The sequence below is a fragment of the Paramisgurnus dabryanus genome, chromosome 6, assembly GCF_030506205.2.
Source record: "Paramisgurnus dabryanus chromosome 6, PD_genome_1.1, whole genome shotgun sequence".
NCBI lineage: Eukaryota > Metazoa > Chordata > Actinopteri > Cypriniformes > Cobitidae > Paramisgurnus > Paramisgurnus dabryanus.
Window position 1 is genome coordinate 22,383,479 of NC_133342.1, and position 15,540 is coordinate 22,399,018.

The window sequence follows — 15,540 nt, forward strand, 5'->3', positions numbered from 1 at the left end:
TTTGCAGGACAGTGGCCCTTCAGGACCAGGAATGCCCACCCCTGCCTTACATGAAAGTCACCATTATGTTTCTACAGTAGCCCTAAATGGACAAACTGTTTTACAGAGCGCGTTTCATCCCTACGTTGTCTCAGATCATGACATGTTTGTCGTGTGGCAGCTACCATAGCTTCTGATTGTGTTTCGAAATTGAGGTTGGTTGCAATTCGTTATCTCAACACTAGATGCCATTAAAACCCACACTGGACCTTTATTCGCCACTATTAATGTAAATTTTTACCATTTTGCACAGGCTGCATCTCCTCATGCTCAATCTGTTCCTCATCCTGCATCTTCATCTGCTCCTCACGCTCCCTCTCCTTCTCTAGCCTTTCTCTTTTCTCCTTGTGCTTGCATTGTTTGCTGCTTTGAGAGCCATTGCACTCCCTCGGCTCTGGCGAACTGCCGCCGTTCTCCGCCTGTTCCTGCTTTTCCATGTTTTCAACCAGAGGTTCCTCAGGCCCTACAGAAAAGCCACGGTGTGTCTTTAAAATGAATGTAACGCTATAAACCTGGATATGAAATCAGTTTCGGGGCCTAAATAATAAAGGTTCAAACCTGGACCAGGGTTCTCTGAAGGTGGGGGTGTCAACTTTAGCCAGTATGAGGGTTGAAGAGGGAAGTAAAATGGCCGACCGATGCCATACTGGCCTGAAAATCCAATGGACCATGAAAAATCTTACACACTTAAAGTGTTTTCTTTCAGTTTAGCATAATATAATGAAAAAATCTAACCTGGAAAGACGTTGTCAAGATACCAAGCTAGAACAGCGTAGAGAACTGCATCTAATAGCATCATGCGTATAGAAGTGAAAAAGGAGTACTCGTCGCCCTCGAGTGGGCTCGTGCGGATATTGTCCCACTGCAGACCTAGGCCTTGCTCTTCATAGCGAGATAGATACTCTGTGCCAAACCCAAAGGCCACTGGTGACAGCAAGCTCTGCAAGACATTGTGTAGACATACAGTCAACTAAAGGATTTTGATATCTCCCTAATAGGAGCCATTTTGACAACTTGAATGCACTGTTTGAACTCAATGTACTATTGGCTTAATAAAAACAATGACTTAAAGTATATTTACATCTCTGTGTGTCAACTGCACAACTTTGTGAACTCACCACGGCTAGCTTCATGTCTTTGGTAATGCGGTCCTGCCAGGCGAAACAGAAAATGTGAGGGAGGTAGAGGGTGAAGTAAATGATGCCACTGCAGGCCGCAGCCAGGTTGGCTTTGTTAAAGAAGACGCTCATGAGGAAGCACTGCATGATAGTAGCCACCGTAAACGTCAGGAGGAAAAAGAAGAGGATGATGGGATTGCTGTAATTGAGCACTTTTCCAGCCTGAGGACAAAGAAAACACAACAAAATGATGTTGGTGACTGATTTATTGAGGAAAGAGAATAGATGCACTGTTCTTGCTGTAGGTGTTATGAAAAGTGATGATGCTGCCCTGCAGGCAGGCTTAGAAAGGTACTGTAATACACTTTAAATTGCCTCTGAAATTTCTATCAGATTAGAATAGTGGTTTTATAAATTAAATTTACCTAAAGGCACTTTAGGGTCATGTCTTATGTTTATTTTGATTTTGAAATGCTTATAAAGACATTGCTACTGTTTGTCAAACATGTGATACTGTAGCTGTAGTCTTTTTGTAGCAACAGCACTTTATGTTTTTCTATTTTTATCCTAGGTTGAGCTCTTTTTAAGCCAAAACTACAATATCTGGTACATGTGACAGCTAGACTTGGTTAAAAACAGTAAGACTGTCGATGTGTAGTATAACATGCAACCAGCAGAGGTCACAACGAAACTATTAAAAGAAAGGGTGACATCCATAATGGACAACTTTTTGAATCATGAATGTATGGCAAATGAATAAAAAACATGGTGTATATTAAAATATCATGACATTTTTTTCCTCACCATGATAATTCCAGTCAGCAGAACAGTGCTGGAGGCCATCATAAGGAAACTGTCAATAAACCAGGTATACCAAATGACTCCATTAGAGACACCCATGGCCTTCAGTGTATCCTTCAGCCTTGCCTCCTTCTCCAGCACAATGCTCTTCACCACCATAGACACAGAGTAGATCCATGCCAGCACCATGAAGATGGGAAAACAGCGGTTTAGGGTGAGCATAAACCTTGATCAAAGACAAATCACACAAGTTCAATTGGAAAAGACATGAAAATTTTGTTTCATTGCATTGACACACAAAAATCAGTATCTGGAGTCATATGTAAACTAGATTGAATGGATGCCTTTAGCAAGTGATGTTATATGAGCAAAAGAAGATGTTGGAGTAGATTTTTTGTCATTTCATTTCATCCATCACTCACATGTCATCCACATAACAGGGGTAGGGCATCTGCTGCAGATAAACACCCAAAGGCCAGTCATGACCTGTCTGTAACTTGAGGATACCATGTTCAATCATATCCTGCAGGTAGGCAAAACCTCCCCAGATATAGCGAAGGTCCTCCACGGGGTCTGCCCTGGGACCAGGGTCCCAGTACCTGAGAGAGAAAGGAAGCGGGTCATGATGATACATAGATTCATAAGAAGTTATCATGAATGCAATGTTTTGCGCTATATATTTTACAGTTATGTCAATAAATTGTTTAATATCTTGGTGACACTATTATGGGGCTTTTCCATACCCCACGGTTTGGTTTGGGTCAGGTAGGGTCAGCTCACCTCACTTTGGCTTGGATAGCATTTTCATCTAGTTTAGTAACACTTCAGAGTGTGAGGGATTATAGGCGTGTCGTTATATTTGCGCTGCCTACTGCTGTGACATCAAGTGAGAGCGTCGTTGTACAATACATTTATTTATTTCTCAGTCCGCCACAAAATTAAAATTGGCTACCACAAATAGATGTTTACACATCGCGTTTATCACTACCTCTATCTCACATGACAGTTTCTGTACAAACAAACATGGTGTGAGTCGACTCACTCCACTGAGCCTCATTTAAAGTTGCATATTATATTTAAGCATATATGCGGACGTGCGCATTGCGAATGTGCTGCCACAAACTGCAAGTCTGGAAAAAACTGCTATGGTGTTCCTGATTCTCAACCTGGGGATGTTTTTCATCACTAAAAGGGAGTTTGGGAACTTATAGCAGAGCACAGATGACAACAGGTTTGCTCTAGACAGCGCAAGCTAGCATGAAGGTAAAGCTAATCTACATTATAGCGAAAATGCGGTAGTGATGATTCTCTCAGACCAATCAGTGATCTACAGTTTTTGCGTCACATTTTGGTATCAGCTCGGGTCGCTTGGAACCCCAACTTAGGTGGTACTAAAAAATGTATCGGGTCCTGACCCGACCCAAACCAAACCGTGGGGTACTATGCAATGGAAAAGTGCCATTAAATGCATACACTGAATATACAAAAATGACCACATAACTAGTAGCTTGGAAATATGAGGAAAGATCTAACAATCATTTCTTTGTACACGTCACTTACTTTGTTAACTAACTAAATAAAATTGATACATTTTTAATTGTAGATTTAGTGTCAAAATATTTAAGGACCACTGTATTTTATTAACTCTCACTGGGATGAATATTAACAGTAGCAGCACACTTATATGGAATATCACACTTATATACACTGTATATGAGATGAATCCGAAACGATTTATTAGGTAACAACAAGAGTGCCACAAAATCACAGTTTGTAATTCAATTCACACTGTTTGTGCTGGCTGCACTTTACATGATGCCCAGATATAATGGCAACACAATGAACCCGCAGGCCCACAGTGTCATCCAATCTCTGACTATTTTTCTCAAATAGGGACGGATACAATGAGATCCGACCAGACTAACACCTGCAGGCATGTTTTGAATTCCACAGAGAACCTGAATCAAGGTAATGGTGGTGGTGTCACTTTGCACACAAAAGAAGCTTATACGATTGTGCTGCTCTTTCTCTTATTACACACAATAAAAGTAACAATAGTGTGTTGGATCATAACACCTTAAACAAACAATTAAAAAAAGATCTTTCATTCTTCTTTACTTACACAATCAACTTTAATATCAAATCTGTTTTATATTCCTTCAATGTGGTTTGTTTTGCAACAACCCAGTGGTTGTATATTACCCCTAACCTTTTTCTAGATTTAACCTTACAGCATGTTTTTTTTCTAGATTTAACCTTACTCTTCTTCCATGTTCTCTTTTAGATGTCTTTGGAACAGGGTTGCCAGATCCACGAAACAACACCAGTCAATGACCATTCAAAACTAGCCTAAAACTATTCATCCTGGTCATCGAGGACCCCCTCCCAGAATGTTTTACCATTGTTTACTATTTTGGAAGGAGGCTGACATCTAAAACTTTCTGGGAGGGGGTCCTCAAGAACCAGGATTGGGAAGCACTGTTTTAGACTATAAGAGACCTTGTTAGATTATATAAACAATGACACATGTAAGGATGCTGTGCTTCACCTGTCTTTAATCTTGTTGGTACGTTCCACTGCATCTATATCCATTCGTATCTTGAACTTGATGTGTCGTGGCAGGTCTGTGGTCCAGGGGTACATGTCTGTGAAGACTAGGCCTGCCCAGAACTTATTCTCCTCCAGCAGGTGAAGAGCTTGATGGGTCATCAGGTTCTCATCCATGTGACCCACAAACTTATTCAGGCTTATACACTGATTAGATAAAGGATACATATCAGGACAATAGCAGACAATTAGTTTTTTATTTTTATTTTGTATTATTCATTGTATTTCGTTTCTCCATTCTTTCATCTAAATGAATGGCGAAAACTAGTTAATCTATTCACAAGTAGGAGAACGGCCAATTGAGCATCTCCAATTCCCCTAGACTTGCATGCCTTTCGACTGTGGGAGGAAACCAGAGAGTAGGGAATTGGGTTCAAATCCCAAACTTCTTTGCCTAAGCAATATCCCATTGGTACTGCATGTACATTTGTTTCAATACAACAGGCCTCTCGTTCACAAAGCTCTGCATTGACATGGGAAAATCACAGAGCTTGTGTTGGCCCTTCATTGGATATCTTCGCTACAATAGCTGAGTGAACATGCCACCACACTGGAGCCAAGAGGCCTCCATGTGCACCATATCGAATGAAGCCCTTCACAGTACTGTACAATGCTATAAGAGGTCTGAATACACAAGTGAATGGAAAGACCCAATGTAAACTCATATGGGGGGAAACTACATATGTTCTTCATGAGCATCTAAAAAAGTTTCCAAAAAGGAGATAAATATTAAAGAGAGCTCTTCACAAAGTTTCATTAATCGGCTTAATGGCGACAGCTATACTGTAGCTAATGGGTTTGTTTGTAAAGCACAAGGCTTCGCTGCTCTGATGTAGACAAAAAGAGGCTGAGCTGCTCTATGATAGCCCTCTCCCACCATCACCATTCCACTCTAATCAATTTGCGGGAAGAGGCCTCCGGCTTACGAACGGTCCGCGACGGTGAGGTAACAGAACGTAGCTGAGTGATTTGCCCCCTCGTTCGTCAATGAAGCCCCCCGTCCGCAAAAACAACACGGCACTGGCAAAGGGTGGCTCTCCCACCCACTCCCCTCTTAATCACAGCCAAACAAAAGAGAGGTCTGCATGCTGTTGACAGCTTGCTTGTTCTTCTCCCTTTCACCCATCTGGCCGGGTGGGCTCTGTATAGCCGCGCTAAGTGGTCTTTCTCGTGGTGATGTGCTAAGAGCAATCAGCACTCTGCAGAATGAAGGTTGTAGTGCTCAGAGCTAAAGAGCCTCTTTCTGTGAAGTGAGAGATCAGCAGATCAATGCTGGTTTGAGGAGATACTCTACATGAGAGCATCAGTAGACCTGGGAAGAAGGGATCTAAATACCTAAAATCCTCACCAGCTAGGATATATCCACTGACACATTTGAAATACCACTTGGTGTGTAATATTTTTTCTACACTGTCAGAAACACATAACTGTACCTTTTCTGTCGGGGTGGCACCCTTTAAACCTTTATGAAATTTTGTACTTTTTGGAGGTACAATTATACCCCAAGGACCATTTTTGTACCTTAAGGAATAATGACATTACTGGGACACCAGTCTGCTATGATTTTTATAAAAAGAATACTACAGTATTTCGTATGTATAGTATGCAACATGGGATGCATCCCTGGGTACATTGCACTGTTGCTGTAGCAACATAGTATAATTTTTTTTATTAAAGAATGTCAGAGGCTAACATGGTCTTTAGCATTTCTTGAGATTGTCATCTTACCTCACTGTACTGGTTGAACATTCGAACAGTCTCATCAATAAGCCTAAAGACATTTCTCCAGTCAAAGTTATACGTGTTTATATATCTGTGCTCTTCTGGCCCATTCTGCAGGAAGTTGAGGATGTCTTTTGTGGTGATTTCTGTGTCTTTAAGACGCCTGTCCAGGAAGTCCATCATTGTGGGGTTTCTGAGTGTGTCCTTTAGTGAAGAGGAAAAGGAAGATTGGAATTTGATTCAGTGTTTAGTGAAAAATGTACACAAAAGAGTTCCGGCACTACATGGACAGAATTTAGTATATACTCCAAGTTTGGCTTTTTCAGTAATTCTAGATAAAACACATCGTAATACACTGTCGAGGCAACAAAGAAAGATCTTTGATTCGCTTATATTTTTAAGAGTGTGTTTTATAAGGTCTGATATAGTGTTGATCCGGTTGTGATGCTTGTTTTCATTCCATACAATACATCTGAAATCCGATAGTACACAATTAAACTAATGTATATACATTAATCATGAGACACAAAGCTTGATCATATATTGCTTATCTAACATCTGTCAAATAGTAAACAAAATAATCTCAAACTATAGTAATGGATTCACTTTCATACATTCCTTATAATGTCAGAAATAGAAGAGATCACAAGGGAACTGAAAGACGATAATGGGCTTTGTGTATTCAGGAGATTGTTGATATTGTATCATGTAAGTGACAAAAAGCAGGAGGTGTGTGTGTATGTATGAAACATAAAGAAACAGAGCGCTTACTCGGATCATGTTCATCTGAACACTGTTCTGAAAGAACTCCCAGAGCTGGGGTCCAACCTCTTCCCAAGCCTTCCCCATCTTCAGCAACCTTTCCAGCTCCTCAAATGTAGTGTTGGCCTAGTAAACACACACAGAAATCATGCAAAATTTTACAATAAGGTCCTAATGCATTGCATTTAGTGTAAAGTGTGACCATAGTACTACTTATCTCTTATTTCAGTAGTCACTGATTCTTGAAATTTTGGCAAAAACATGTCCCACTAAAAACGTGCTAATTCTGTTGGAAATTAATAACCTTTTTAATGACGAAAAAGAATCAATTTTATAATTAGGGGGTCCTTTGCACATATGTAAGGTTCTTTTATAGGTTTATTTTAATTTTTTTATGATTTTTATTAATTTAATGATTATATGCTGGCCCATTGCCTACAAAATCAGCTGTCCTCGGTTAAGAGATAATAATTTCAACTTGATTAAAAAAGCCAAAAGTAATAATTGAATTGAATAATATATTTACCACATGAAAGGGTAATAAAAACTACAAACAGTGAGTTTTGAACAATATTTACTATTATTTTTTGATTGCTCAAAGTGTGTCCCACATATTCGTCACCACCGTCAGATATTTATAAAAAGCAATAAAATCAGACAACTACAGGGTCAACTGCATTCCTTGAGGACCCCATTTTCAAACCTTCAGCTCTTCTGCATGCTTTAAGATCACTCAAGCTCCTGTATGTTTGCTATTTTCTCTTAAACTTGTTCATATTTTTGGACACTGCTACTGTGACAACCATAACATGTCAACACCGTCATCTTTGTAAAAAAAATATTAGATAAGATTATGAAATAAATATTTCATTTTTAAGAAGAGGTCTGAAGTAGCTAGCAACAGAGGGGAAACAAGATGGCTGATGTGAACAACTCATCTATTTTTTTAATCTATATTAGGTTTTTGTCACCACCGTCAGATGTCACCACCGTCAGGTTTTCTGTCTTTTCTGTCAGGTTTTATGTATTTTAGGAAGTTATGATTTGATATTTGTTCATCACAGTGCTCAGGATTGTTATTTTTTGGACCAAATATTTACATAAAGTTTAAGCAAGAAGCCATTGACTTGAGTTGTATACATTTTGGAATAATGAGGCCAATGTCACCACCGTCAGATTATTGTCACCACTGTCAGATGGAGTTTTATTTGTTTTAAATGAATACGATTACAATATGTTTTTTCAGTGCTGTTAAGTTATTAAATTAATAGTCTCTATTAATACAAAAATATGTTTATAAAAAAATCATTACTTTTTCTATTTAGGCTTAAAGTAAATGTTGTATGAGTAATAACTGGAAAAACGCCTATTTTTTGAAAAAAATATGAACAGGGGAGGTTGCAACAGTAAATTGCTGAACAGCCAAGACCTTGGTCTATAATTATATACCTTCAGATTTTGTAATTTAACTAACTTTTTTTTCCAAAATTTAAACCTGTTTTATCCAAATTCCCCAAAATCACTGTAGTTTAAATATAAGTTTACCATTTGAAATCCTTTAAAGGGATAGTTAACTTTAAAATGAAAATTCTGTCATAATTTACTCATCCTCATGTTGTTCTAAACCTGTATGATTTCTTTTTTTCTGATAAACACAAAAGAAAATATTTTGAGAAATGATGGTAAACACACAGAGCAGATAGTGACCATTGAGTTCCATAGTAGGAATAAAAAAATATGATGGAATTTAATGGGTACCGTCAACTTTGTGGTAACCATTATTTATCAAAATATTTCCTTCATCATTTATCACAATACTTCCAAAATATTTTGTCCTGCTATGGAAGTCAATGGTCACTATCTGCTGTGTGTTCATTTCTCAAAATATCTTCTTTTGTGTTCATCAGAAAAAAAATTCATACAGGTTTAGAACAACATGAGGATGGTAAACCCTTTTCATTTTAAAGTGAACTATCCCTTAAATAAATGAGATGTTACAGCTAGGGATGCGAAACAATTAATCGTGATTAATCGTTAGCAGAATAAAAGTTTTTTGTTTACATCACATATGTGTACAAACTGTGTATAATAAATATGTATATATATAAATATTAACACATTCATGTATAATTTTAAGAAAAAAAAATGTATATATTAAGTATTTATATTTATATATAATATAAATTATACATAAATATACAAATGTATATACACATGTAAACATTTCTAAAACATATACATGCATGTGTGTACATTTATTTATACAAAGTTATTATACACAGTTCAAACACAAATATGATGTAAACAAAAACTTTTATTCTGCTAACGATTAATCACGATTAATCGTTAAGCATCCCTAGTTACAGCTTAATGCTTCAAGGGTGCTTGTCTATGATTAATTTCCTTATGAATGTAATGGCCTCACATGTATTATTGCATTAGCAAAGGTTATAGATACAGTGCATGTGTTAGAGGGGGGGATTATTTGTTCTCACACTCTTTAATATCTTTCTGACAGCAGGGGAGTCTGGGGTGTATAAGATCTTTCCCATCAGCAGAGGCTTCACAGAATTCCAAACGATTTTCGTAACAGGGTTTGACTCCAGGTTCTGCATCAGTGCATTACAGAACGGAGCTGTGGGTGACACACAGACATCAAAGTAAGAGAATGCGTGAGTGAGAAAAGAAAATGAAAGAAAAAGGATTAAATGAAACGAAAAAAACTGAAAATAAAAGTACTTAAAGTACAGAAAAAGTCCAGATTTTAGGGCTGTTTACAATACTGATAGCATTTAGTACAATAACAAATCTACAGTACATAAAGAAGAAAAGTATTTGGAATCTAAAGATCATGAAATCAATCATTTTTATGATGTTATTGTAATATAACTGAGTAAAAAAGACATCTTATTGCATTGAGCTACTACTGCACATACCTGTATATGATTTCTGCAAATGAGCTAAAATATGAAGTAAACTATACTGTATATCTCAGCACTCTTACTTGCAGTGTTGTCATAGACGTAGGTGTTGTGTCCTCTGGAGCTGTTGATGCCCAAGAATGCTTTGTAGTTGTTATCTTCATACCAGTTGAAGGAGAAGACCCGGGTGCCTTCACCCTCAGGGTAACCACAGAACAGATCTGAGACGGTGGATATCAGCTGACTGAATGAAGAGGGACCACCTGGCTGCAAGATGGAGGACATCACCCGCATCAAGTCTTTAAAGCTCTGCCTCTCTGCCAGCTGGAGAAGAGAAGTTAAATCAATGTTTTTTATGTACAAATAAGGTGTGGGACCAAAGCCACTTGAATTTATTAACCACTTTCTGTTTATAAACCAATTTATGTCCAAACTAGTCTTACGGCTGGGTTAACGCCCAGCTGGTGCAACCAGCCCCTGACTAAAGCCTGTTAAATTAAGATGTTTAAACAGTGGCGGCTGGGTCCTTATTTTTCGAGGGCGCACGATGCGAAGCTTATCACAACATGTATTTAGCCCGTTGTGTGTGGTTCCTCATTTCAAAATATGTGTTCGCCGCATCAAGTGAACCATGTGCATCACGCATCTTGTTGAAAGAAGTGCCTGCTGCACGCGCATTTAAAGGGTTTATGATAAAAGTGACTCTTGCATTTGCCAGATACTCGCGTAATCTCATGTGTAATCAGAGTTTAGTGTTAAGTGAGTGTCTTGCAAGTATTTTGTAAATGTGAGTGTCTTTTTTATCATAAACCACATGATGCTCATGGTTCACATGATGCAACAAACACATATTTTAAAATGACGAGCAACAAACGACACTCCGAACACACATTTGAATTCGGCACCTTGGAAGAGAAGTCACCATATCACCAATGTGATTAAACATCTTTAATAAACATACCTTAGAAAAATGCGCTACTGGTGTTTATCTTGAGACAAAACAATGGCACTGCATATTTTAGGATCTGTCAGTGCAAGTTATTTTCAATTGAGACAGCTCAAGCTTGTGTTTTAGGATTACCCTTGCCCTTGTCTGTGAAATCAGGGGATAGGGGCGATTTCCCAGACAGGACTTAATCATGGTCCCAGACTTTGTTTTGTCTGATGATGCACACCTAAAATATTCTTTTTGTAAAGTAAGTTTGTAAAAATGTCCTAATACTTAAATGTCTACTTTATCTACTTAAATGTCCTACTCTCTTTAAACAACACAATCAGTGTTAGTGTTGGGACAACACACTAAATGCATTGTCCTAGAATACAAACATCTCTGTGTTATTATTGGAACAACACATTTTGAGTTACTTTTAACACAACTTGTGTTTATTTTTAACACAAAATGACAAAATTTTACACATTGTTTCTAGTTCTTGCTTAATCTAAACCCTGTCTGGGAAACTGCCCCATAAACATACAGTCAGAGCAGTTATGACCTAATGGTTAGAAAGTCGGGCTTGTAACCCAGGGTTGTTGGTTCAAGTCTCACAGCCAGCAGGTTGTCACCGAGGGGCAACCTTCCAATCTCTCTGATGAAGCCGATACGGAAGTGATTTAAAATGCAATTCATCGAATGGCCCATCGAAACTCTAAAAGGGAGTCAATTTCCGTAGACCTCCATGTTAAAATGGCCAACTTTACAGTAGAAAATAATATGTTCACACTTTACAGCCTGGTACAAAAAGTGTTTTTGGTCTGTATAGCTAATTTTGCTCTTCATGAAAACTGTGAGGGGGATGAATTTTTTTGTAACTCATCCGTTTAAATTATATAAAGCCTTAAAGTTCTGCATAATCAAGGGGTGTGGCCACTTGAGTGACGGTTGAACAGCCACTGCTGTCACTGAAGTCGACCTAGGCGGACACCTTAGCTTCACCCACGTCCCGCCTCTTTACCCATGTTCGGATATCTGCGAGTGATGCGCGGTGACCATAGAAAGAAATGGACACAGCAAAAGTGAAGTCAATTAGAAACATGCACTTCCTGGGGGTCGAGCGTACTGCGCAGACTCAAACTGAGCTTGATGACGTAGATGTCACGTGAGCAACCTGTCTGACAATTGTAAGTCTTCTAATAGCCGTGCCTAGAGAAATCTGAATCACCCACCGAATCTTGCAGAGACGGCGAGCGTGAACAGGAACAAATTTTGGTAAGTATTTTGATTAATAATCTCCCTTGACTTTATGCCTCCACGTCCACCCGATTGCCTCATAGACAGTAAAAGATTGCCTGCAAGCTTCTCTCCCAGTCCATACGGTAATTTCTCTACTGTGTGACAGAGAGTCGCAGGTTATGACGCAATCGTTAGCCTATTTTTACAAAAACTGTTTTTACATAACGTAAGATACATGGTAATGGAGCCTTTTATACATTTTCGTGTTTCTTTAGAAATAATTAATGAACAAATTGAGTCTTTAAATGCCTCAGATGTGAAGTTATTCACTGTCAAAGTGACACCAAAATGAATAGGAGTCAATGGAACGCTAACACCAGGTGGGGGTCCGCTAATCAATGGCGGCGCCCGGGGAAACTTCAATAAAATATGAAACCCTGCCCCCCTGGCGGTGACGCGCGGCCAAGATGGCGACGGAAGACACCACCTACTTTAAGCTTCAAAAACGATCTTCAGAAACCTATGGGTGACATCATGGGCACTACGTCCATATTTTTTTACAATCTATGTTTGTGACAGATGTGCCCTGAGCAAGGCATGTTTCCCCCAATTGCTCTCTGGATGCTGGTCACATTTTGAATATAGGCTACCATACTTGACAAATCACGTCATTTTTGCCCAGTTGTGGACAGATTTCATATTCTGGGGGTGGAAGTCATCCAATTTAGGTTCAAACATTTGAAGAAATTTATAGTAGGTATAAACTACACATTTTTTTACTATAGTATAGAACTGTTCTGCATTTTCTGCTTTCTCTTCAAAGGAAAAAGTCCTTAGAAAGGAACACAATTCAGACATTTCTCTGCTCTGTTAACTCTTTCCCCGCCATTGACGAGATATCTCGTCAATTAAGAGAAAACGCTTCCCCGCCAATGACGAGATTTTCCGTCTTTCCGCAATACCGCTATTATCCACCAGGTGGCGCCCTTCCGCAACTTTTTAAAACCGGAAGTATTGCCCTATGGCAAGCTGCTGCATGTCCGTGTCGGTTTTAAAGATCGCTCTGAATATGATCTCTATAAAAAGTCCGTCATAAAAATGGAATTATCTCTGCTTTTTGCTCAAAATATGGTGTTTTTGCAAAAACCTACCCATATTCAAAAGCTGATTACAAAAGAACCACTAAAGGTAGGATGAAACGGTTTTTTTTGTTTGAAAGCAGAGGGTCTGTTCTTTCATTTGGTATATTGTATGTTTATATATTTAAAGAAGAACATTTTCTGGAAGGCATTAAACTTTGGTAAAAATCATGAAAAACGCTGGCGCTGGCTGGCAACTTTTTTTAAAAATGCTGGCGGTGAAAGAGTTAAGAAAAGCTGGAAAATGAGGTCATATTTCCAGCATACTGTTTCTCAAAAGAGTGCTTAAACACAAAAACAATCAGAAAAAAAGTATTTAAAAACATATTCTCAACTGATGTTATCTTTAATGTTAACACTGGCTTGAGGGAAATCAATCACAGAGAATTCCTGGGAGGTGCAAATATCCTCTCACAAAAAGAAGACATTTTTCCAGATGTTAACCTTGTATTCATCTCCAGACTGAACTCACAATGGCTAGCAAACACTGCTCTGTGTCAAAATACGAGGCCAGCAGGCTATCGTGGTGAACGTGAGATCCGGCAATTTTGAACGGATCATGAACTCTAATGCACACCGTGATAGCCACAATATGTGAAATCAGGTCAAGATAACTAGGTGAAAACATAAAAATTTCCACTGAGATTTTGTGACTCATTGCTCAGCCATGGCTAAACCAATACATTTCCCCCTTCCTTCCTGTATTGATATACTTTTGTTGTACACATACAGTCCCACAGAGTGTTGGAGATAGATTTAGTGATAGATGATAGCATTAGTTGGCCAGGCTTTTTGTCACCCAAGCAAAAGGGAAAGAATCGTGCTCCACCTACAGGATGTGACCTCTGTGGAATGTCCTTTTAACATTATTGTCATTGCACACATTCATTTACGTACATACATTTATTGTGTTAGTTGGTCATTAGAACATGCTTACATCACTAACATACACAAAATGAGATTTTGTTGGCTTTATATCTGTGATTATGATGTGATAAGGACATAACACACACTTTCCAAGCATCATTCCTCAGGTTCAAACTTAAGAGCTAAAGGGAAGCGAAGAGTTTCCTGAATGCTAAAATAGGCTGTGAAAGAAGGAAAGGAAAGGAACTGGACGTTGTTGTAAGTTTTACCTCCTGAAGTTTGTCAGACACTGCTGAAAGAACACGACCCCAGAAGTGCAGGTCTATCCCAGCTGAGTGACTATCCAGCACCATGGGCAACTAAACATAAAAAGAGTTTACAGAGAAATTTAAAATTATATACATTTTCTAACAACCACAAATGTATATTCAATAACATATGAAGAACATTTATTTTTTTATCAGACTCTTCTTAGATTCTGCCAACAAAGCGGTATTTTTCAATGGCATGAGGGCAGGATTAAGCAGATTTATAGCGAAAGTATTTAATGAACGTATATTTGTCGAGAGCATACGGTTAATATCATCTTTTTTTTAGGGAGATTATCATACACTGACAGAATATTACTTAAACATTGCAGTCAAGGTGTGATTTGAACCTGTGAACTCGACATTGCTAAAATGTCATGCTCAAAAAGTTATCATTTAATAATAACTTGACCCCTTATGATATTACCATTTAATTTTTGATGATACTTTTGTTTATATTATGTAAATATTGTTTCTTTTTATATTGATTCAGCTTTAATACCAGTGAAAGATATTTGATTATGTTAATACAAAGGTCTCCAACCTTTTTGTGAGCAAGGGCTACCACATTTTAAAAAACTAATAGTTTTTTTTTTTACGTGTTTCAAAGGCTAAAATGTTGGACTTTCGATATAAAGTACACTGAAAAAATGATTCATTCAATTTACTAAATATTTTTAAGGTAAGTGGTTGCAATCAATTTATTTAAGCTACATTTAAACAAAAAAGATTAGTAAAGTAAAATACAATAAAAAACTTTTGTTTAAATGTAGCTTAAATAAATTGATTGCAACCACTTACCTTAATAAATTGGGAAAACTTAAATGAAAAATTTTTTTCAGTGTATGCAAAAGCTTATTCTACTCAAAACCTTTTTGTTTTACTTTTGTTTGACTTTTATCATTGTTTAAATGTTAACATACATAAAAGATGCCAAGGTAATTTAAAGGCGAGGTGCATGGTTTTCGAAAAACACTTTGGAAAAGGGAGTCGGCCGATTACCAAAACACACTTGTAGCCACTTGGGGCGGGTCTATCAAAAGAAGGTCCATATTCTATTGGGGTAGGGGCATGTTTGTTTAGATG

The 15,540-nt window shown here is 38.0% G+C and overlaps 1 protein-coding gene across 1 annotated transcript in view; it reads right to left on the reverse strand.

Moving 5' to 3' along the window:
* abca4b (ATP-binding cassette, sub-family A (ABC1), member 4b) overlaps nt 1–15,540 on the reverse strand; it is a 43,180-nt gene that overhangs the window by 19,542 nt on the left and 8,098 nt on the right. The window contains exons 7-18 of the mRNA XM_065276095.1: nt 14,416–14,505; nt 10,054–10,294; nt 9,545–9,684; nt 7,059–7,175; nt 6,294–6,491; nt 4,507–4,712; nt 2,381–2,557; nt 1,962–2,184; nt 1,158–1,379; nt 775–979; nt 598–690; nt 281–502 (exon numbers count right to left, since the gene is read on the reverse strand). Coding sequence (XP_065132167.1) covers nt 281–502; nt 598–690; nt 775–979; nt 1,158–1,379; nt 1,962–2,184; nt 2,381–2,557; nt 4,507–4,712; nt 6,294–6,491; nt 7,059–7,175; nt 9,545–9,684; nt 10,054–10,294; nt 14,416–14,505 — 2,134 coding nt within the window. The remainder of the gene's footprint in view (nt 1–280; nt 503–597; nt 691–774; nt 980–1,157; nt 1,380–1,961; nt 2,185–2,380; nt 2,558–4,506; nt 4,713–6,293; nt 6,492–7,058; nt 7,176–9,544; nt 9,685–10,053; nt 10,295–14,415; nt 14,506–15,540) is intronic.